Source organism: Aedes aegypti, chromosome 2, assembly GCF_002204515.2.
Source record: "Aedes aegypti strain LVP_AGWG chromosome 2, AaegL5.0 Primary Assembly, whole genome shotgun sequence".
Classification (NCBI taxonomy): domain Eukaryota; kingdom Metazoa; phylum Arthropoda; class Insecta; order Diptera; family Culicidae; genus Aedes; species Aedes aegypti.
In genome coordinates, this window is record NC_035108.1 from 100,864,992 (window position 1) to 100,890,009 (window position 25,018).

The following is a 25,018-nucleotide window of genomic DNA, read 5'->3' on the forward strand; positions in this document are numbered from 1 at the left end:
TATTCCGATCCTGGTCCTGCATGAACACCGGATGGATGAAAACGCAAGTTTCTCATACCGACTGATCCGTTCTTCCGTTTTTAAACCGATTTCAAAACTATATCCTGAAAATCTCCTCTCCTCTATACTCCCTAGCCCTCCTCTTTTTTTGGTTTGTGCTGCCTTACCAACGGCTGGATTTTAGCTCCCTTTTCAATCAATACTTTGTCTTTGGTCAAAGACCCGCACACCCCCTTGAGCGTTATGAAATTTGTCAATGGGTTCTAGAACGGAAAATTTTCAAAAGATCCGTACTTCGTGGCTACGAAGCTGCCGGTGTTTTCTTCGGTTTTCTGTAAGAAAAGCAAGAAGAGACATATTTTTTGCATATTTTCACGCACACAATGATAGTTCCTGACGAGGGTTTTCATAAGGGCAGATTCAAATATGACGTCCATCGTTTTTAAGGATTTCGAGACCCCCCTCTCCCCCTCTGTCGCGCATTTTCCAATACCTTATACACGTACTGTCACAGTTCCGTAGAACCCCCCATCTCCCCCCAAATGATGAACATCATTTCTGGATGACCCTTAAGTACGAGTTCTTTGTGAATCTCAGTTTGTTTCGTAATCGTGATTTTTTTCTAGTTTATTTTCGGGTAGTTTTCGGTCAACACTTATTTTGCTCTTAAAATATCTTTGGGCACAAACGACGAGCCATTCCCAATTTGAACATCAAAATCTATCTCCTTCATGTGCCTCTTGTTTGTCAAAAAAGCCAGACAAAAACAAGCCGGCTTCGTAACATCGGGTCAAAAAATCGTTCGCAAATTGAAAAGATTTTTGTGTGAAACTCCACTAGCTTTAATCGGTGTTCAATTCCACATTTCAAAGAGCGAAACAAACCTGATACAAAAATGTCATCGCCCGCTCCGAAATCGCCGGAACTTTCGGACAAGAGCCGAAAATATGATCGCCAGATTAGGTAAGGAATCGATTCGAGACATCGACTTCATGACTAATCAAAACATATAAATCTTCCATCAGGTTGTGGGGAGAACATGGCCAGACCCTGTTGGAAAACGCTCAAATTTGTCTCATCAACGCAACGGCTCTTGGAACTGAGATTCTCAAGGGGGTGGTTCTGCCCGGCGTCGGAGGATTTACCATCGTAGACAATGGAATCGTCACGGAGGAAGATATCGGATGTAACTTCTTCCTGGATTCGGCCAGCTTGGGGCAATCGAGGGCCAAAAGCTGCATGCAGCTGCTCCAGGAGCTGAACCCGGATGTTAATGGTGATTATTTGGATGAGAATGTGGACCAGTTGATGGATTCGCAGGCGGATTTCTTCCGGAACTTTGACGTGGTGGTGGCCACCGGGGTGAACGAACGGACCGTAGCTCGATTGTCCAATTTGCTATGGGATCAACACATTCCCTTGATGGTGTGCCGATCCGTGGGTTTCTACGGAGTGGCACGGCTTCAGGTGAAGGAACATTGCGTTGTGGAATCGCATCCGGATAGCCGACAGAGTGACCTCCGGCTGGAACATCCCTTCGAAGCCCTGAAGAAGCATATGGCCGAAACGGAAGTCACCTCCAAGGTTCCCTGGCTGGTGGTGATGTACAAAAGTCTGCAGGAGTGGGTCGAAAGTCATGGGGGGCGTTATCCGGCGAATTACCGGGAGAAGTCGGAACTGAGGGAGCTAATCCGCAGTAAAATGACGGCCGACGAGGAAAATTTTGAGGAAGCGATCAAGGCGGTGAATTCGAGCTTCGGGGGCGGCAAGCCGGGTTCGGCGATCGGCGAAATACTGGCGGACGATTGTTGTTTGAATGTGAGGAAGGAGGTGAGTGTGGGTTCAGATTCAAAGCTGGTATCAGGTCTTTGTTTAGAGAATTGGTCATTATTTTAATACAAGTCTCTATTCTAGTACCTCTGTTTAAGACGAAACAAGCCCTGAAAAATAGATTTATGCAAACATAATTCTAATACCCTTTTGTTCACCATTACAGAGCAATGCCTTTTGGATTCTGGCTCGAGCACTGCGAGACTTCGTAGAAAACGAAGGCCATGGACTGCTGCCGCTTCCTGGTGTATTGCCAGACATGACTGCGGACACCAGCTCGTACATCAACCTGCAGAACGTGTATCGAGCGCAAGCCGCTCACGACGCTGAAATTGTCTACCGGCGAGCTCGCCAGCTGCTCAAAGAGCTGAACAAGCCGAACGATTTCATAACGGAAAAGGATGTCCGGCTGTTCTGTCGGGAAGCTGCTAATCTTGCCGTCCTACGGGGAACAAAGATTGCCGATGAATACGATAAGGCCTACAAGGCGTCACAAATTTCCTCCGCGCTGGAGTCTCCGAGTTCCTTAATGGCCCACTACTTGACTCTTCGAGCGGTGGACAAATTCCAGGCCGAGCACGGATACCTTCCCGGGGAGTGCCAAGTCGAGGAAGACACTTCCCGGATTAAGAGCATCGCCAACAAGATGATTAACGAGTGGGGCATCAGCACTCCGATCAGTGACGACCTGGCCCACGAAATCTGTCGCTACGGTGGCGCGGAAATTCACAGCATTTCGGCCTTTTTCGGCGGATGCATTGCCCATGAGCTTATAAAGCTGATCAGCAAGCAGTACAAACCGTTTGATAATACGATCGTCTACGATGGAACAACGGCACAGACGGAGACCTTTAAACTGTAGGGCGGTTTGGAGTTGGTGCGAGGAGGTAAGATTTGTCGGAGGAGTCGTACTTTACGTTATTGAAATATCTCTTATTCGTTCAATAGTAAGCAATAGAATAAAATAACCATTTTGTTTCGTCCAACTCAGCTGTGCAGTTGATTTCGATGACAGAGGCCTTTTTGCATAGGCGGGAAACATGGTCGTTGAATAATTAGTACCTATGTAAAATTAAGCATATAATTTGCGCTCCACTAATTGTCAGTCTGTCCGAAATAAGTACCGTAAAACGGGGTAACTTTGATAATGCGGGTAACTTTGATAATGCGAGACTCTCAACATACTAAACGAAATAACAAAGTTCCTGTTAATCTGTTAAGCAAAACGAATGTAAAAGTAAAGAGTATTAGTATGACACTTCATGTTAAAGCTATTTTCGTTGGAATCAAGTACATTTGAGGATTTATATGCATATATTGAAAATTTATAAGATTTTAGCAATTTTGAAATGCTCTCAAACAATCTGTTCTACGATCACTATTTGATGAAGTCATAATGAATTCGTCACTTATACTTGATAGCCTAGTTATAGTAGAACTCGAATTCGGTCTCAAAACTCTAAGCGAATACTATTTTTACAAACTGGGACCATTTTTATAATCTAAGTCAGAAATTTCCATATAGCGTTAAACGCCTAAAGATATGCAACGCCCTACAAATGTTCTGTAATTCATTCAATTTTGTTCGAGTGATGCTCCATTATCAAAGTTACCCCAAAACAGAAAACCGACTTTCGATTATATGAAAAATTATATATCCATTAAGAATAAATCTTTTTTTTAAATCTATCAACTGGAATCAATAGTTAGGATACCAGTACTTGTTTTAAAAATATGAATTAAAATTCTTTGAAACAGCATGCATAAGTATTCAAGTTTTCTTCGAAATAACTATCAAAGTTACCCCGTTTTACGGTACATCAAAATATGCACTGAAGTTTTCAAAAAGCAAGGCAGGTGGCAGTCTCTTTTTATAGTTTCTTCAGGAAGGAATTCTCGCGTAACTTTTCAAAACGTCCTAAGTAACAAATGTAAACAAATCGAGATTATCATTGCAAATCATTTGCGTTGCACCACTTAGCAGCACACTAGAACACTCGTTCTGATATATTAACAATAAATTAATCTATTAAAAGCTTAACAAAATGACCAATGTTCAAAACTGCATCGCTTTTAATCAATTGTTACATTGGACCTTTGATCAGAGAACCAACCACATGTCCTATGTAACATTTATGAATAAACACGATTCTAATGTTACATTGGACATTCCTGAATAAAGCTTTGAAATGGAGTTTAAAAGGTAGAATGATTTGTAGAAGCGTGTCTGAGACACTACTTAGATGTATAGAATGCCATAATAACTGCTTCTCAATCATTTCAGTCGATATTTTCAGAGTCGCACTGCCTCGCAAAATTGAAAACGCTCAAGTGACAAAAAGAGAATGAGTTACACAAAACGGTATTTTGGTCTTTTTGCCAAACCATGTTTTACCGTTTCGATGGATTGGATCAGCTGCAACTTCTCTTTTCATATTATTAGCACATTGCATGCATATAGGGGAATGATATTGAGCACAAGATTGAGCATCATGATGTCATTGTATCAATCTGATTCAGATGCATGATCGATCAAGCGTATAAATATGCTTCCCGGCAGCAACACGAGCAACGTACATGCGCGACTTGCTCACACATATTTTCAGAGCGATCAATCACCGAAGAGAGGAGAAGCTGTATGTTGTTAGGCGTGGGCTCCTTTCTCAAGTTCCTACAACAAGATGGACGGCGTCGTCATCGTCATCATTCCCCACCGCAATTGCTTGTTTCAACCGACGGCTGGTGCTGATTGCAACACAGCCGTCACCACCACCACGTCATGCAGTGGGAAACTCACACATGATCATGTGGGCGAAACCGTCATAAAAACGGGGGAAAAATTGAGGGAGAATCAGTGAGAGAGCAAAATGTCCTACATACAGCTCAACGTTTCCCTTCCTTCTGTTGTTACATAGGACACATAGGGCGATGACATATTGCAGGAGTAGAGAAGGGATAAAAGGAGAGAAGAGAAAAGAGTATAAGCTCTCTCAATGCAAACTATATGGAAAACGCGCTTACCTGGTATACTGAAGGCGAAGTGAAGAGGTTCAAAGAGATCTGTGGAAATCATTTGCTGCTTCGACGCGCAAGAACGCTAGTGAACGCTAGAGGAATATGATATGACTGCGCTCGTTCTTGGCGTAAATGGAGCACGGATCAGAACGTTTGCTAGTAAATTAAATTCACAAATAGGGAATTTTCTAATTAAATGAATTAACTTTTGTAACTTATCATAATTACAACTGATTTATTGATAAACTGTTACCGTGATGAATCAAAATCCGGACAGGACCAATATCCGGACACTCTGATGAAATTCAATAATTTCAATGTTAAATATCCTTCCTACTATTAATGTTAACTATTGCTGACCATTGTAACATGAATCGACATCAAGTTAGTCTTGTAAATCATTAACAAAGACAAAAACAAAAGTCGGTTCCGCTAGGACGCGTTTGCTTTCAAAATTAACGATAACCAAAGAAATTCTACTCAATGCGCCATCGCGTTTCGGCGATTCATCACGCGTTTGTTACGTGCTTATCATATGTGATTTATGTTCTGTAGTGATTTGTTTATATTTTGTTCTCGGTAAAGTCAATAGTTTCGAAGAAATTAATGAAATGCATGTAATTCTGTGCTAGAAAAAGACTGTCCGGATACTTATATGTGTGGTTTCGAATCCTGACACAGTGTGTCAGCATACAATTTTTCAAAGTTCAAAAAGAAATACAACATCATAATTGTTCGAAAACCTGGAAAACTCGTTGAATGTTATACCGTTGTGATTTTAAATAGTATTAACTGAAAATGTTTGTAAATTATGTGTAATTATTGGGGGAACGACGCACATATCACAAGTAACCTACGTTTTATGATGTTTCTGTATAATCCAACAGAGGAACAACATTATTTTTACAAATCCATGAATCTTTGTATCGTGATATCAAGGTATGTTTAATGGTTTTTATTTTTTTTTAAGAACAACTGCGATTTTTTGAATGTCCAGATTTTGATTCATGTGTCCGGATTTATGGACACGACATGATGCAGAATTAACTCAATTTTCATTAAATTCATTGTAAATTTGGTGAAAATTATCAAGTTCTAACCTAAAAGCTATCATCCCAAAGTAATACATAATAAAATAACGATTAACCAATCGTATGCAAGCATTTGAATATGTGTATCATCTTAGGTGTCCGGGTTTTGATGCATCACAGTAATCAGTATTTTTGTTTTCTATATTATTTTATTGCTTTCTCCAGTTGATAACTACTTCAGAACATCTTTTATCATTAAATGTGGTGGAAAAATCCCTACTTGGTATTGTTGGCGAAAATGAAAAACTGTTTTCGATCGAAATGGCATTTGAATATAAACAAGAACAGGGGTGAATAATATTTTGCTTGTTCAGCACTAATCTCTCTTTTAAATATCTATATTTTTCAACATTTTTATTATAATCATGAATAATTATAATTCGTCAATAATATATTCCCTATTTCTATTTGTCTTGTTTCCTGTATACATTTTCCTCATAAATCGAGATAAAAAGATGTCGAGGAATATGATCAGTTGATCATGTAAGCTCAGGCTTTGATTTAAACTTTCATCAGTTTGAATATTCACTCTTGTATAATTTTCAGAGAACTCTTGGCTTTATGTGACTCCATTTTGCTGATTTGAAGAGCAGATTGTTCACTGTTAGATGATTTGACAGCAAATAAACAGAAATACAGAATGATAATACTGACATCTAAATTAGAAAAAAAAAAAAAATCAGATGGATTTTCCATCGAAAATTGAAATTCAAGGTAAAAGCAATATTCTCCGTCCCAACCTCACCTATCTAAAATAATCTATCCAGCCCAATGTGAAACAAAACCAAAACAACGCCATTATGGGTTCCGGGCAATTCGATCGGATAAACCTTAAGTAACTGTTTGTAAAACGCCTCTAAAAACAGGGAATCTTCCTAGAGTTCTTGATTATGATTCAATATCAAGCACCAGTTCAATAAAATTTTGTGAAATATTGTGTGCAACACTATCATCCAAAGAATTGCTGTTCCATTACTCGATATTTCCATGAGTCGATGGTCCCTCCAATATCGACTCATGGAGGTTTCACTGTATCTAGATATTTTGTGCAACACTATGGCTTACGTAAAACAAACTTGCTCCTTGTGGATCACTTGTCAATGCGGTATATAAAAAATCGACAAGGCATGTTTGATAAAATCTCAAACTATATTACTTAGAACAGACAGAAAGCGAGGATGTGAAAGAGGAGCGTACGCGTTGAAGGTCTCTCCATGCATGTTGTATGAAAATCGCGCTTACCTGGCATACTGAAGCGATGCGAAGAGGGATGGAAAGTGTGGTCTAGCGTGAAAGCAGTTCGTGTGGTGCTTCGACGCGCGAAAACGCTTGAAGATAATTTGAACTATTATTGGCAGCACTAATATTGCGCGTGAATTTCGAACTGATGGAAACAGTTGGGAGTAAACTAAATTAACAAACACAAAAGAAAAGTTCTTTTTTATATTTGAAAAAAAAATGTGTGCTTTGTACCACTGAACTGATCTTATACATTAAATTCCCCAAAGCAAAATTATCACTCGGCCATTCCGTAGAAAAAAAAGGAAAACCACAATGTTCCATGACTTATAAATAAGAGAGTCGATTTGTTATCAATCATTCAAACCATAGCTTTTACTTCAATAAAACGGGAAATTGCTCTCAAATTTGATCGATTATTACCCGTTCGGAAAATCAATATTTACTTAAAAATTAACTGCAATTGGAACCATTCGTGATCTTGTTTATAATATCGATGATTCAAGTTTAGAAAAGATTCCCATAAACCATTTAAAGTACTCGTAGAAAAGGTATGCAATTAACATACTATTTCATTCCATAGATACAAACATGATATTATATCTATAACTAGTGTATTGTTTAAACTTCCAGTCGTCGCGCGGTTCACCACCGTCAAAACCACTACACTGCTATTGAGGACGAAAAGCGAGTTTTTTTTTTTCAAAAGTGTTGTACAAAATACAACAGCGCGACGACTGAAGTGTTAAGTGAATTTAAAGAAATTTTTCGTTCATAACAGCAGAAGTTTAATAATTTAATTTTGATTGAAAAAAGGCATTCAATTTCAAAATTCTCGAAAATTATAACTTTTTTTGAAAAAATATTCGGTAGGCTTGATAGATATCATTTTTTTAATTTCTTTATTTGTATCATTTCAAACATTACATTCATTTCTTCTGTGTGTTCTGTGTTATTAGACAACACTAGCATCCCAATTCTGTAAAACAAATTTAAGGTTTTATTAACAACATATTACATTTCATTTACTGTAGCAGTTCAGATTTTTAACAGGTGAGTTGATTTCACCTGCTTATAAGAGAAAAAACGCATTAATCGTGCCTGAAATTATCAATTATTTTATTTGACATTTGTTCCAATATTTCAACATTGGATATTTTATGTAACACATTAGTACTATACAAGGGAGGAAGCTTCAGAATCATTTTCAAAATTTTATTTTGAATTCTCTGAAGAGCTTTTTTAAAGACAATTTACACCGTCTTCAGCCATAGGCTGCACAGACTGAACATTACTAACATTAGACAACGGACACACGGAACAACCAGTGGACCAGTGAAGAATTTTTCGTTTGACGAAAAGTTTTCTCCGACTGGGGCGGGAATCGAACCCACACTCCATAGCACAATACGCCTAAACGACTGACGCCGCTTACCGCACGGCTACGAAGCCCACATTTCCTGGTTACAATCACAACAGCTAGTCCATATTGATACAGTATACAGCATGGTTGGTCTGAAAATTTGTTTGCATATCAAAAGCTTGTTCTTAAGACAATGTTTTGATTTTCTATTAATAATGGGATAGAGACATTTTACATATTTGTTACATTTGACTTGAATGATCTCAATGTGATTTTTGAAAGTTAAATTCTTATCTTGCATGAGCCCTAGATAATTACCTTGATCTGACAAATTTATTGGAACGCCTCTCATCGTGTCAACATGTCTACTTGAAGGTTTCAAATAAAGAGCTTTTGGTTTACGTGGGAATATTATTAGTTGAGTTTTGGAAGCATAAGGAGAAATCTTCCATTTTTGCAAGTATGAAGAAAAAATATCCAAACTTTTTTGCAATCGACTACAGATGACACGCAGGCTTCGTCTTTTGGCGGAGAGGCCTGTGTCATCCGCAAACAAAGATTTTTGACATCCCTGACTCTGGTAAGTCAGATGTGAAAATATTGTATAATATTGGTCCCAAAATGCTGCCTTGGGGAACACCCGCTCTTACAGGAAGTCTTTCAGATCTGGAGTTCTGATAATTAACTTTAAATGTACGGTTTGACAGATAACTTTGAATTATTCTAACAATGTATGTTGGAAAATTAATTTTTTTTAATTTTACGATCAAGCCTTCAGTGCCAAACACTGTCGAATGCTTTTTCTATATCTAGATATGCAAGACCAGTAGAATAGCCTTCAGATTTTTTGGAATGAATCACTTTTTTTATACACGTAAAAGTTGATGAGTGGTCGAATGTCCATTGCGGAATCCGAACTGTTTATTGGCAAAAAATGAATGTTCGTTAATGTGGGCCATCATTCTGTTCAAAATGACTTTTTCAAAAAGTTTACTGATGGAGGGAAGCAAACTGATTGGACGATAGCTAGAAGCTTCTGCAGGATTTGTGTCTGGTTTCAAAATTGGTACAACCCTAGCATTTTTTCATTTGTCAGGAAAATATGCTAATTGAAAACATTTGTTAAAAATATACTTTCGGGAAGTTTCTTGATGAGGATGTAAAAAATTCCATCATCGCCAGGAGCTTTCATATTTTTGAATTTTTCAATAATAGTTCTCATTTCTTCCAAATCAGTATCCCAGGAATTTTCGAAAACGTTCTCTTTTTTTTTTTTTTTTTTTTTTGGCACTCCGTGCTCGTGGCCACTACTGTGCCGGAATCAGTTGATCTGTATCTTCTTTACCGATACAGATCTATTTTTAACTAATCTATATTTACATATGCTATCACTCTCTTCTACTCTTTTGCTCTCACACCGAGCAGGTAGGAGAGTGGTCTGCTGTTAGTCCAATCGATTTCCATAAGCCATAGTCCATTGCTCTTGTGGTGGTTCGTTTTGCCGTGTTCCTGAGTCGTTTGAGGCTAGCTGCCTGCGAAGTGGGTCAGTTTGTCTCAGTCACCAACTGGTACTGACGGAGGATTGATGTGCTCCCCTACGCACGGTCCTCCGTGCGGCGTCTTCTGGTGGCTGGACGGGTGTTTTCGTGGAGGGGCTGGGAATTGAACCCATGACCTTCCGCTTATGAAGCGAAAGCGTTACCTCAAGGCTACCGACCCCCCTAAAAAAAAAACGTTCTCTTGATTAAGAATATTTTCGAAGTCCTGAGTAACTTGATTTTCTATTGGACTAGTAAGTCCTTAATTAAAATTGTGCGCGCTTTCAAACTGCATAGAAGTTTTCTTCTTCCAATGCCGGTATTGGCTTCTGAGGTTTTTTTTTTTAATTTTAGATAATTTCCAAAAATGCTTAGAGCCAAGGTACAATTGAGAAATTTTATTTTCAAAATTTTTGTTTCTTAATTGAGAAAAACGTTTCTAGATTTCTTATTTATTCTGTTATATTTTTCTCCAATTTTTATGTTGTTCCGCCCACGCAGTTACGGATCACCCACAGTGACGGATCACTTTGGCGTTCAACATCGAATAACTTGCCCAAAACATAAACGTTTACGTAAAACATGTTTTTCCCATGTTATACTATTTGTCTTCTACCATTTGTAATGTTCAACCGCTAAATAACGGTGTATTTGACAAATGTTTAGTTGGTACCACATAGCTATCATTATATGGTCGTTTTCTGTAAGAAGTGCCGTCAGCATTCATAAGCTCCCACAGGTGGTAAAATTCAAATGTTATAGCATAAAACATGCTCGTTCGCTTCGATTCAGTATGAATTCATCATTGGAAAACATTTTTCTTGATTGTTGATTCTAAATACCAAATATTAGCACTTCTAACTAGTGATCCATAATATGGACCAGGAAATGATTGTTTACTACGGTTATGGATCACATCCAAAGAATGTAGATTTCTTCGCACGCCATCGAGAAGCAGTCTTCCTGCTTGATGAGAAATGATTTTAACAAACTTGATACATTCTACAGAGTCGCCTTTACAGGCCTCTGTTGATGCGAATGGGACATGGGAAAGGAGAAGAAACCGAATAGAGCAGCCGTGCGCGCTCTCTCTCCGGTCGCAGGCAGCATGCTGTTGCCGAAGCACAAAATCAATGAAAACACGGAGCGCATTGAAACTCTTTCGAAACCTCTTCCAGTATGCCATACCATTTTTACCTCTTCTCTTCTCTTTTCGCCAACACTTCACTTCACTTCTCTTCTCTTTCAATATGTCATCGCCCATAGACGGAGGGGAAGAAATGACGTCGTGGGATTGAATGAATCAAAACAAAGCATAGCTGGTGTCTCCAATTAGCACACCGCAACAAAATGTCGATATTTTCAGAGTCGCTCTGCCTCGCAATATTGAATACGCTCAAATATTATTAATAATATTAATATTAATAACAAAAAGAGAACGAGGTACACAAAACTGTATTTTGGCACGGCAGCAACACGAGCAACGTGCATGCGCGACTTGCGCACATATAGGTTTTGCAGAGCAATCATTCACCGAAGAACGGAGAAGGTGTATGTATTTGTTTGGCATTGGTTTCCTACAACACAATCGACGGCGCCGTCATCGTCATCATTTCCCACCGCTATTTCTCGTTTGCGCCGACGGCTGGTGCCGAATGCAACACAGTCGTCACCACCCATCGTGCAGTGGGTAACTCACACACGAACAAGTGTGGGCGAAACCAGCATTGAAACGGGGAGAAGATTGAGAGAGAAACAGCGAGAAAGCAAAAAGTCCCATGTACAGCTCAACGTTTTCCCTCCTTCTGTTGTTACATAGGACACACAGACGGAGGGGAAAAAGTGACGTCGTGGCATTGAATGAATCAAAACAAAGCACAGCTGGTGCCTGCGATTATCACACCGCAACAAAATGAGCAGTTCAACTTGAATGTTGAAGCAGTTCAACGCACGTGGATACAAAATGAAATAAACATGCTTGCTGTGTGCTCAAATCAAAATGTCCGATGTTACTATAACTGAAACAAAATGACCGAAGTGAATGTCCAATGTAACAATTGTTGAAACAGAACGACCTATGTGATTTATCCTATGTACATATTTTTGGTCAAAACGTCCTATCTGATGTTTTTATAGATTTCAGTGTAATTTCCAAATAAATTGACAAAATTTCATTTCTTACGTTGAACTCTATTACACTGCTTCCCTCTACAAGCAACACAGTGGGGAAAAATTGTTTCATTTTGATACAGTTTCAAAATATATTTTCACAACCTTCAAGCTCGATTTACTCGAAATGTGTGAATTGTTAGATAGGCCGTTTTGAAAAGTTACGCGAGAATTCTTGTAGCGAATTCTTCTAGAGAAACTCATCTAGGGATTCCACAAGAAATAACTTAATGAATTCCTATAAGGACTCCTCAAGGGTTTCTGTTGGAAATGGCCAGAGTAATACGCAAAGAATGGACCGATGCACGAGTTCACTATTTGACGTTTTAGCGGTGCCGTGTTATTTACGTGACCATGGCAACGAGTGAATTCGGCACCGCTCAAACGTCAAAAAAGTGAACTCGTGCATCGATCCATGGACCGATGCACGGGTTCACTAATTTGACGTTTGAGCGGTGCCGAATTCACTTGTTTCCATGGTCACGTAAATAACACGGCACCGCTCAAACGTCAAATAGTGAACTCGTGCATCGGTCCATAATAAAAATGAACTCCTGTTTGACACCTTCGGTTCTAAGCCTCCTTGATTGGTCGTCTGTGGATCGGCCTACTCCAACAGTTTCCTTTAAAAATTCTCTCGGGCATGGATCCAGGAAAATCGCTACATGAATTATTCTGAGGATTTTTCCCTATATCTTCCAGGGATTCCCCTTAAAATTTTTCCAGAGATTCGTTCTTGGCCTCCAAAATCTCCTCCGAAGAATTCTTCAAGAACTCTTCTAGAAATTCTTACAGAGATTTGCTCATGAATTCCTCCAGAAATTTCATTAAAAGGAATAAGAATTCATCCAGAATTTTCTTATAGATTCTTCTAGGAACTCCTTTCCTAAAAAAGTGGTGTGAAAAAACCTTAGATAAGTTTCTGGAGCAATCCCCTAAAAATTCTTTTTTGTTTGTTTAAAAAAGGCACCTATACGTAAATGCTTCCAGTGGACGATTTGTCCTTTGAATGAAGCACCACACCAGACAACGAACTAGCATTCAATGCTCAATTTCACAGTCGAGATACGTTCCTGACCAAAAGTTTTCCGAACTGAAGCGGGAATCGAACTCGCACTTCTTGGTCGATGCGTCCAAATGGAGTAATTTGTTGTTGAGTCAGTCGTCGGGTGTAGACGCATTTTTAAGCGCTCCGTAGTTATTTTAAATTATTTTTTTTTCTGTTTACAAACATCGCGCGCGACCGGTGCAGTGCAGTGTAGTGTTAAGGCCGCACGGGACGTCATCATAATCACCCTATCCATTTGAAGAAGCAAATCTCAAGAACCACTCCATATATCGATGCGAAAAATGTATCACTATGATTCTATATATGAAGTGCACAACCTAATACATTTTCAGCGTCATCGGTTCACTAAAACTCGAGATTTGCTTCCGCAAAGTTTTGATGATAATTGTTAGAGTGAGACAAAAGATAGGGAAAATAACACGGTCTCCCGTGTCCCCTTAACGTGAATATGAATCGAAGCCAAACCTCAAATTTTCAAGAGCACAAATCTGGAGAACCAAACATCCGTTTAAGCTGAAAACTTTATCGATTGGTCACTAGCTGGTGGTGACCAATCGATAAAGTTTTCGGCTCAAACGGGTGTTCGGTTCTCCAGATTTGTGCTCTTGAAATTATGGAGTTTGGCTTCGTTTCATCTTCACCTTAAATCATGCAATAGGGCAAGTGTACCATTAGTGGTGCACCTAAAGGAAAACTGCTAAAACACGGTGTTAAGATCATGAAATATATGATTTTAACGTATCATTCGATAGATCTCAAATCCTTCTATCATTCAAATGTATAAAAATCACGATTCATGTGAAATTTCCCTGCAAAAAGCCTTGCACCAATAATAGGAACACTGTTCCTTTAGTGGAGGTATATTTCAAGGATGGTTCCTTTAGTGGCGCAAACCATTGATTTCTTATGGGACCCTCCACTATGGGTACTGATGCACCACTATAGGTGCAAAGGAGCAAAAAAATTAAGCAAAATAATTGTTTTAAATAGTTTTACGGTTAAATTTCATGAATATTATTCGATTACTTGTATCATTTTCACATCGTACATAATACAAAAATATCACATAATCATTTATTAGCGCGAAACATGCCAAAACACACTACCTCCACTATTGGAGCTACCTCCACTAAGGGAGCGTTTGCCCTATCAGTAACGATCGCTTCCTATGGAAGTGTGAGTTCTGCTTTAAAAATTACCACGCGGCATGCATTGGTGTGCAACGCCATCAGGAGAGTTTTATTTTATCATTTATGGTACCTCTCTGCGGCGATTGCCAGCATAATTTGAAAACTGGAATTGACACCCGCAAAGTGCTCCATCAACAGCAGCAGCTAATCGATTCAATTAGGGCACAAACTGACGCCAATCTTCGAGTAGCCGCCGATCTAAAAAAGCTCAATGCAATGGGGGATTTATTTGACCAAACTGAGTTTCAACTAAAGGAATCGGTGCTGAGTATTAACAACAGCACATCGTCGATCGTTCCAAATGCTGTGTCGGCATTATCGCGTGTGGCTGAAGAAAACTCAACAATAAAAAATGATACGCCCAACAGTGATTTACTTGCAACAAAAAATCATTTGACCGGGCTTTTGGACATATCAATGAAATCAAGCCTAATTTTTCAAATCGGCGTATCTAACACTCGGATGGTTTCGAGAAAAATGCGATGCAACATATTGTAAAGAATTTTGAATCCTGTTTAAAATGTTTTGCATTTTTTCTATTGCTGTGTCTACTAGAAGTTGAAAAAAAGCACACTGTTTCGAACCACTATTAAACAATTCCGATTTGTTTTGAATTCCATTGAAAAGCTGGTAAAATTATCGAATAAACCCTTTTGCTTTGTGCTGCTCACATACACCATGGATGGTTCGTCGATACCATACCTTGATTGATACATACACCTTGCTTGATGCGTCGATTTGACAGTTCGTTTTTCACTTGCGTCACGTCATATACACCAGTATTGTTTTGAAGTTGCACATACACCGGTTTGAAAATTCCCATGAAACTTAATAAAGTTAGTCAATTCGTCAGTTTCAACTTTCAACGACAACGAATGTTGGTTTCCAAATGTTTCCAATTTCAACTAAACCAACAGGAGCACCGGACGGAGCCGTGAGTAACAAAAGTAGAAGGAGAACAGTTCTTGTGAGAAATTTTGTGAAAAATATTGGCTAAAACCGAATACTGATGATGTTCCACATCAGTTTGCCGATCCGTCAGCTAGCTGCAGCTGTGGAAATCCGAATCTCTCGATTTCCAACATGTTTAGTGATTCGGAAACAGTATGACGTATCTGATGTTTATAATTTTAGGTTTTGATTCTGCATATAGGTCGCTTTGCTATGAGCATATGTACGGTGTATGTGGTAGCATGAAAAATGTTGACAGTTGAGTCGCTGTGCAAACGAAGGGTGTATGTAGCCAAATTAAAAACACTGAGTAAAGTGCACATAGGGCATAATTTAAATTTATTTTTAAAAATCAAAAAAATGGTTGTAGGAATACTTTTTTAGACTCAGTACGTAGAATATGCGTTTGTCAAGCCCACGCAAAGCAAATCTCGATTTGTTTATTTTTGCAAATACGTCGGATTGAAGAATTATGCTTGAAATCTTCAAAACAGCACATTGAAGATTTTGTTGAAACGTTGACTACAGATCTAACCGGCGAACTAAAAAAGATCTGTTCTGAAGTCCAGTCACTGAGCAGTCTAACCATTGAGATGGCTGCTCATTGCAACGATCATAATGTCAGTCAGCCACACATGACAACGGATGCGATAGTTGAAATGCAATCGATCGACAATGAAATTTTGAGTGAAGTTAAAGTTTTAATCGATACTGTTAACTCACCACAAACCAACATTGGCGCTGTTCGATTCGTGGAAGATGAGTCACCCCCTAGCCTTTTAGATAAGTTGGCTGATCAAGGAATCGAAACTGTTAATTTGAACCCGGGCCGAAATTCGAATGGCACTGCAGGTTGGCGTTTGCTTGGAACAAAAAAGGTTTGGCGCTCTGATTGGACAGAATATGACAATCGTCAGCAGCGTCGTGCATCACAGCAAAAAAAAAACTAAGGAAAAGGCCTAAAAACGGAAGGAAGCGAATAAACACAGAGGCCATAACAACAGTACCAATCGAAAAACAAACTCCATTTTTTCAAAAACTCCCTCCAAGCACACCAGAAGTAAAAATGAACGCGAAAATATGAAAAACAATACCTCACAAAAATGGTTCAACTACAACGATAGCAACATGAAGCGCAGAAGAAATGGAGTGGTTTTCCCTCGGATAAGGATTTACTCGCAGCAGCAAAGCTGACTTTTTCCAAGCTTCCAGTTAAGCAACGTGGGATCAAATTTCAGAGAGGCGAAATTTTGAATCCGTATCCTGTCGATGATGCATTCCCTTCGTGCTCAACCTCTAGTTCGAACTGGTTGTTTGGTCCTGCCTTAAGAAATTCCTTTTCGCAGCATTGTTCCTCGTGCTCCTGTGAAAAAACGTGTTTTCGATCAACTTGACGCAGTCTTCAGACGTAGACCCTGACGATCCAATCGTGGCTGATGAACAACCAGTTGGTAATATTTTAAATAATGACAATGTATCTAATAATAGATCTGAACTTTCAAATAATGTTATGCAAAGGGATGTGTTACCATCAACTTCTTCAGAAACAAATGCTACCGAAATTTTAGTATATTGCCAAAATTTTAATCGCATGAAGAGTGCATCTAAAATGAACGAAATTTATAAAAGAATTCTAACTTCATCCTTCTCTGTTACATTCCATTCTCCCGCAGGTGTCAAAGAAGTCGTGGTTTAAAGGGATGAACATGAGTCGCGACTTTATCAAAATAATGTGTCGGCTGATGTCCAACCACTACTCGTTAGGCTCGCATCTCTATCGAATAGGGCTCGCAGACAATAATCGATGTGGTTGTGGAGATGGTAACCAAGACATCAACCATGTTGTCTGGTACTGCCCCGAATACGAAATTGCCAGATCAAATCTATGTACATCTCTCAGGGCCCGAGGAAAACCAGAAAAGGAAGACATTAGAGATGTGTTGGGTAGACTGGACTTTGACTACATGTTACTTGTTTACAAGTTTTTAAAGCAAATCGACGTTTTTGTTTGATAATATGCTTTTTGTTCCGCTTGTCCTCCTCGTATATACCCCTTCCGGTTTTTTGGATGTCCACCTTGTTTCCCTCGAAACCCGTTTGTTTGTACCGTTACAGGTTGTCTTCATGTCCACTCTGCGTTGACCAGCAGCAATAACGCCTCAACAATATGCTGCTGTTGAAGATCAACAAGTAAACCAAAATTCCCATCCCTTCCAAATATGATTGTATTCCTTAACCTCGACCAAACCGCGAGTTTTACGGTTCCCCAAAACTAACTTAGTTCTATAAGAAACAAAACTTATTTTGTAAATAAATCCTTTCAATCCGGCTCCGTAATGCCTAAGAGCGCTTGAGCCTGCTAAATAAATGATTAAGTATAAAAAAAATATTCATCCTTCTCAGTTGTTATGGGCACTGAAACTAGTTGGAATGACAAAATTAAAAGTGAAGAAGTTTTTGGTAATAGTTTCAATGTATTCAGAGATGACCGAGATCTGGTCCTTACCCAAAGAATGTCTGGTGGTGGAGTTCTCATCGCAATATCTACTATATTCAATTCAAAATTAATTATTTCATCAAAACATAAAGAATTTGAACATGTGTGGGTGAAAGCACACATAGCCGGAGAAACACATATATTTGCTTCTGTGTATTTTCCGCCAGACCAAGCTTGCAAATCATCATATGAAATTTTCTTTCAAACTGCTGAAGAAATTGTATCCCAGTTATCTCCAGAATTCAAAGTGCATATCTATGGCGACTTTAATCAGCGTAATGCTGATTTTATTCGCGATTCCGAAAACGAACGCATTCTGCTTCCGGTTGTCGGTGAAAACGAATCATTACAATTTATTTTTGATAAAGCTGCATTTTTAGGTTTAAATCAAATAAATCATGTGAAAAACCGGCAAAACTGTTATTTGGACTCCTTATTCTCAAACATTATGGAAGATTTCTGTGTGAATGAATCTGTTTCTCCACTATGGAAAAATGAAGCATTTCACACAGCTATTGAGTATTCAATTTTTGTTCACAATAATCACAATTCTGACAACTGTGACTTTGAGAATTTCTTTGATTATAAAAACGCTAATTATGACGGAATTAAACAAAAATTAAATAGAATAGATTGGCAATCCGTTTTGAAAAACCAAGGAGATTTAGAAAGTGCAGTGACGGATTTTTATTCAATTTTGTCGGAAATTATTCAGATGGAAGTTCCTCTATTGCGAAGACGTCGTAGAAATGGGTCAAAAAACCCTGTTTGGATTAATTAGCAAATAACTAATTTAAAAAATCGTAAGCAAAAGGCTCATAAAATTTACAGGCAACAAAAATCTCGAGAAAGTTTAGAAAATTATTTGTATATTGTCAACCAATTAAAAAAAAAAATGATTTAAAATCTTGCCCTAGGAATTTCTTCAATTACGCTAAATCAAAGTCTAACAATTTTCCATCTAAAATGGCATTGGATGATAGAGCAGCAGATAATCCAGATGGTATGTGCAATCTTTTTGCTACTTTTTTCCAAGAGACTTTTACTAACTTTTCGGATAAAGATCGTGACTTTGAATATTTTTCTAGTTTTCCTGATTTTACAAGCGATATCGGTGTAAGTCAAATACTGGTACAGGACATTTTAACAGGACTGAAGAATTTAGATTCCACCAAAGGATCAGGGCCATATGGAATCCCACCTATTTTACTGAAAAACTTAGCTAATGAATTTACAGCACCATTATTTTGGTTATTCAACAAGTCACTTGAAATGAGCAGATTCCCAAAAGAATGGAAAAGATCGTATCTCATACCCATTTACAAGTCTGGTAGAAAATCTGATGTTCGAAATTATCGTGGAATTGCTATTATTTCATCCATTCCAAAAATATTTGAATCAATCATAAATAAAAAAGTATTCAGCCAAATAAAACATAGAATAACGAATACACAACATGGTTTCTATAAAGGTCGTTCTACTACAACAAACCTTTTGGAATTTGTAAATTACACTTTGAATGCAATGGATAGAGGTAACCACGTCGAAGCACTTTACACCGATTTTAGTAAGGCATTTGATAGACTAGACATTCCTATGTTGATTTTCAAGCTCAATAAAATGGGAATTGCGATGAAACTCCTCAACTGGATTGAATCTTATTTAACAGATCGCCAACAAATAGTTAGATTTGAGGGAAAAATGTCTAAACCTGTTCATGTTACATCAGGAGTTCCCCAAGGTTCGCATTTAGGTCCATTGTTATTTATATTATTTGTTAACGATATTTCATATGTGCTTAAACATCTTAAAATTCTGATTTATGCCGACGATATAAAACTTTATATGGAAATCAATAGCAACAAAGATAGCGACATTTATCTGAATGAAATAAGTATATTTAATAAGTGGTGTAGCAAAAGCTTACTTCAATTAAACGTCAAAAAATGTAATTTAATCACATATAACAGAAAACGAAATACAACACAGATTACTGTCTTTAGCTACAATTTTCGGGATCCATATACGATTAAAACCTTGTACATTGCTTATGTAAGATCAGTTCTAGAATATTGTAGTATTGTGTGGTCTCCGCATATAAAAACACATGGTGATAGAATTGAATCAGTACAGAAGCAATTTCTTTTATATACCTTACGCAAATTAGGCTGGACAACGTTTCCACTGCCATCATACGAGGCTCGATGCATGCTTATCAATATTCAAACCTTAAATGAGCGTCGCGAAATAGCCATGATTTCATTTGTCAATGATATTGTATCGCAGCGTATTGATTCCACCAATCTTTTATCATGTTTGAATTTCTACACGCCCGCTAGACAGTTAAGAAATCGGAATTTGTTTGCATCAAATAATCATCGAACTAACTATGCAAAATTCGGCCCAATGAATCGAATGATGTCTCTTTATAATCAGCATTGCTCAGAAATTGATCTGACCATGTCGCGAACAAAGCTAAGACAATATTTTAATTCCTTAAGATATAATACAACATAGAATTAAGCAAACGTGTAGTCTACTATTGATTGATGAAATAAATAAATAAATAAATGCTTTGTATTTCTAGAAAAAAAAATCTAGAGTAACCCCTTGAGGAATTCCCGGTTAAATTCCTGGAAGAACCCCTGGAGCAGTTCTTGCAGGAGCCTATCGAGGGACTCCTGAGGAAATCTCTGGAGGAATTCCTGAAAAAAATCCCTGGAACATGAAATATGTTTTTTGACTACGCAGTCTTTATTTTTTCAACAGCTTTTTTGTAATAAACAATTCGTAGACGAAAAGCATATTCCATTAAAATATGCGGTTGATTGTCTACCAGCTCATCTCTGGAATAATTTCTATAGGGATGCGCATGCGGCCCTCAGCAAGGTGTTGTGCGGCCCGCGGAGTGATTTTAAATATTGAAGTAGTGTGGCCCGCAAGTTGTGATTCCAGAAGTTAAAATTTATCTTCTTTAAAATCTCGCAAATGTTTTTCTAGGTAAGCCATTGGATTGATTTTCAGATTTTGTTCTTTCCCATGTGTTGAACAGTGGCATAGCAATCGAAAATCTAATATGATATAATTTCTTGTTTACAGTTTGGCCAATAACCCAATGTTTCTTCAACTCATGATAAAATCGTTTCTTCAAAACTTCAAAGTGGCAACGTTCCAGAAGCGCTTTCTTTTTTCAAAGTTGAAGAAAGAAAGTGTTTTTCCAAATATTTCTACTTTAGTTCCAAAATTACGCTTGAGTTTTAGCTTCACTGTCGCTAAGGATTTTTTTTATAAGATAAAAGTTAATTGTTAATAATATTATACTAGTGTTGCAATCATCAAATTAAAAATAGGGAAAATATTTAAAATTTGTCAAAGGTTGTTTATTGTTTGAAAAAATAATCCACAACTAGATTGTTTGTGACCATGATGTTTCAATTCCGTAAATCGTATAATTTTTTACATGTATATTTGCACAAAGGACGAACTCTAGACAATCCAGGGACATCGGTGTTATTAAAAGAGATTATTGAAACCGTTAGTAACTGTCGAACACAATAGGCATGCTTATTTCAGAAGTCACCTGTCGACCCCGATAGAAACTCAGTCAAATTGAGTGACAACTATCGAAAAACTCGACTGGCAGATTCGTGCAGAGTGAATGTTTTAGACAACAGAAACTCTAGTTGAGTCGTTTTGATCGGACTTAAAAAATAGATATTTGAGGCCTTCCTTTGCTGAGTGGTTAGAGTCCGCGGCTACAAATCAAAGTCATGCTGAAGGTGTCTGGGTTCGATTTCCGGTTGGTCTAGGATCTTTTCGTAATGGAAATTTTCTTGACTTCTCTGGGCATAGTGTATCATCGTACCTGCCACACGATATACGAAAGCGAAAATTACAACTTTTAAAAAGAAAGCTCTCAGTTAATAACGGTGGAAGTGCTCATAAAAAGCTGAGAAGCAGGCTCTGTTCTAGTGGGGACGTAATGCCAATAAGAAGAAGAAGATATTTGAGGCCCGTGACGTGTTTTAGGAGTAAAGTGGTGGCCCGCTTAACCAGTTAGGCTGAGGACCACTGATTTAGAGGTTTTTCTGAAGCAATCCTTTGTGAAATTCCTGAAGAAATCTCTGCAGTAATCGCAGTGGAGATTTTACTAGAGAAATCTCTGGATTAATATCTGGTGAAAATCCTGTAGGAATCTGTAAAAAGGCTTCTGGAAAAATTCCTGGAGAATCCTTAGAGGTATCCCACGAGGAATCACTGTATAGATCCACACCTTAGCAGACATCCGTCCGCCTATCTAGATACGGGCTAGGTGAGGACCTACCAAACCTCACCCGTTAACATGTTCTTTACCGTTTAGCACACCGGGATCTTCCACAAGCAGGCGCCGGTATTTAAAGCGGTTCCAAAAGTTTCAGATACATTAAATAGATATAGTCCCTCTGGCACTAAACTGAATAGCGGCCTCCACATCATCACCAGCACTGCCCATCCCGCACGCCAAACAAAATGCCGAAAGTAACGTGCCGTGTAGCACATCAGATGTTCTACACAGCACACCACTTCCGCCACCATGCTCAACGTACAGCAAAGACAGCGCTAATAAAAAGCGGAATGCGTCATTCGATTCAGTACCAGAGAGACTATAAGTGTAACGAAGAGGAAATAAAAAGATAGTAGAGATGGTTTGGTTGTTGGATTGCTGAAACGAGAAGAAAGAAATAAAGTCATTACGTTAAAACGTGTTTTTTATAGTTGAATAAATGTATCGATAGTTTCTCGTCTGTTTCTTTTCCGTGTCGTAGTTGCGTCGATTCTATCCACCTCAATTTTTGTCGTCTCCGCTCGGGCAATGAGGACCGTGATGAAATGAAAATATAACAAAATGAGCATTAGTGTTTATCTATTATTTAATGTGGTTCTCATTTGCTTTCAAATGCCTAAGTAACATGTAAACTCTGCCTCTATCAGAAAATTCTAATGAATTATAATTTATCCTCCTGCATTTTCCCTAACATAAAGTATTCCTATTTAGTAAGACATTTACAAGTGCAAAAGCGCAAATAAAAGTGTGGGTCCGCATCGAATCATGTTGATGCCCTCAGAGCACTCATTCTTCTGTTGGGGACAAATAGACATCCCTACCAATGATCCACCAACACTACCGCTGAGCTCACTGGTGGGACTGGTGGCAGTTGTATCTGTCACCTGCCGATGCTATACCAACAAGAATGTTTATGTTCAGTATGTTTATTGTGAAGTACCGCGTGTAACGTGTCAATAGTTTGTAACCGTTTTAAATAAAGTTTTAGTTCGTTGTTTGTTACGTCGCGTGTTTTACTCGCTCACGAGAATGTACTCGGTCATCGCCAACGCGCGAACGTAAAAGTGGCGACGAAAATTGAGCGAAAATAGTGAGAAACAGCTGTAAAAGTGTCTCCCGCGAGGAAGAAGAGAAGAATGGACGACAACCATTCGCCGTCCGGGGGTGATCGTTCGCATCCACCATCAGTTGCGACGAATGGACTGCAACAAGATCAGGCAGGACAACATCAACACCCACCAGCATTTGCACCACCGCAGCAGCAGCCGTCGAATTCGATTCTCCGCCCTCCTTTTCATCAACAAGTACCGCCTCGATTCCAGCAGTTTCCGCAGCCTCTAACCCCGCAACAGCAGCAGCAAAACCCATCATCGAACGAATTCGTTGGACAATGTTTTCAATTTTTCCAACAGCTCCAACAGCAACAGCAAGCATTCTTTCAAAAGATGTTGTCTTCGATGCACCACCAAACAGCGCCAAATCCGGAGCAGATATTGGACTCGTTTGCAAATAATATACAGGAGTTCCGATACGAGCCGGATGCAAACGTCACATTTGCAGGTTGGTTTGTGCGCTACGAGGATTTGTTTGCCAAGGATGCTGTTCGTTTGGATGATGAGGCGAAGGTGCGTTTACTCCTCCGTAAAATTGGACCTATGGAACACGAACGCTACACCAGCTATATCCTTCCCAAGCTTCCGAAGGACATCAGCTTTTCCGATACCGTGATCAAGCTAAAAAGCTTGTTTGGCACTCCGAAATCTGTACTGAGTAGGCGCTATCGGTGCTTGCAAGTCGCCAAGCAAGCTACCAAGGATTTCAAAACGTACGCATGCAGAGTCAACAAACTGTGTGTTGGGTGTGTGGTTTAAAAGCGGAGAGCGACGCGGAAGTTCGGACTAGATTGCTAAGCAGGATCGAAGAAAGAACCGACATCACCTTGGAGCAAATATCGATGAGTGCCAACGTCTCCTCAGCATCAAACACGACACGGCAATGATTGAGGCAGGGCAACATTCAGCAGCAGTGCAAGCAGTCAAGAGTAAGCATCACGTCGGGAAGCGTGCATCTCGATACGAACGGCGTTCTCCAGTTTCGGGATTTTCGTCCGGGTCTAGTAAAGCCACCGGAACAGGACCAGGTTCGCCATGTTGGAACTGTGGTTCCATGCACTACTCCAAGGATTGTCCCTTCAAAAAGCATCAATGTCGGGAGTGCAGACAAGTCGGTCACAAAGACGGATACTGCTCGAGCGCAAGGAAGGCAAGAAGTCCACGATCTCCGAACAAGCGATTTTCTCCGAGGAAGACGGAAACCAAGAGTGTCGTGGTGAAGAACGTGAAGAAGAGAAGAAGATTTGTGAGTGCGCTGGTGAACGATCGGCTGATCAGTCTTCAGCTAGATACGGCATCAGACATCAGCATAATCTCCGAGAAGACTTGGCGCAGGACCGGCCGTCCCACGTCCAGTCCAGTGACGGTCGAAGCTTCGACAGCATCCGGAAAGCCACTGAAGTTGGAGTTCGAGTGTAAATGTGCGATTTCCATCAATGGGGTGAAACGTCAAGTCCGCTTCTACGTCGTAAAAAAGCAACTCAATTTGCTCGGCTTAGATCTCATTGATCAATTTAATTTCTGGTCGATGCCGATGGATCGCTTCTGCAATTATGTTAGCAGCTCGCCCACAGTAGTCGGCACCTTAAAGCAAGCTTTTCCGACAGTGTTCAACGGAGCATCGTGCACA

At 39.1% G+C, this 25,018-nt stretch overlaps 1 protein-coding gene across 1 annotated transcript; it reads left to right on the forward strand.

The window, feature by feature from the left end:
* The first annotated feature begins 670 nt into the window (after positions 1–670).
* LOC5579977 (nedd8-activating enzyme E1 regulatory subunit) lies at positions 671–2,816 on the forward strand. Its single transcript, XM_001658554.2, has 3 exons — positions 671–963; positions 1,026–1,830; positions 1,997–2,816. The coding sequence occupies exons 1-3, from the start codon at positions 896–898 to the stop codon at positions 2,690–2,692; spliced, it is 1,569 nt and encodes a 522-aa protein (XP_001658604.1). The 5' UTR covers positions 671–895; the 3' UTR covers positions 2,693–2,816.
* The last annotated feature ends 22,202 nt before the right edge of the window (positions 2,817–25,018 follow it).

Bases quoted from the DNA above. Each gene is read 5' to 3' on its own strand.
- LOC5579977 (XM_001658554.2), top strand. From the start codon at position 896: ATGTCATCGCCCGCTCCGAAATCGCCGGAACTTTCGGACAAGAGCCGA. The intron at 964-1,025 runs GTAAGGAATCGA...ATCTTCCATCAG, and splicing joins AAATATGATCGCCAGATTAG to GTTGTGGGGAGAACATGGCC. The intron at 1,831-1,996 runs GTGAGTGTGGGT...TCACCATTACAG, and splicing joins GTTTGAATGTGAGGAAGGAG to AGCAATGCCTTTTGGATTCT.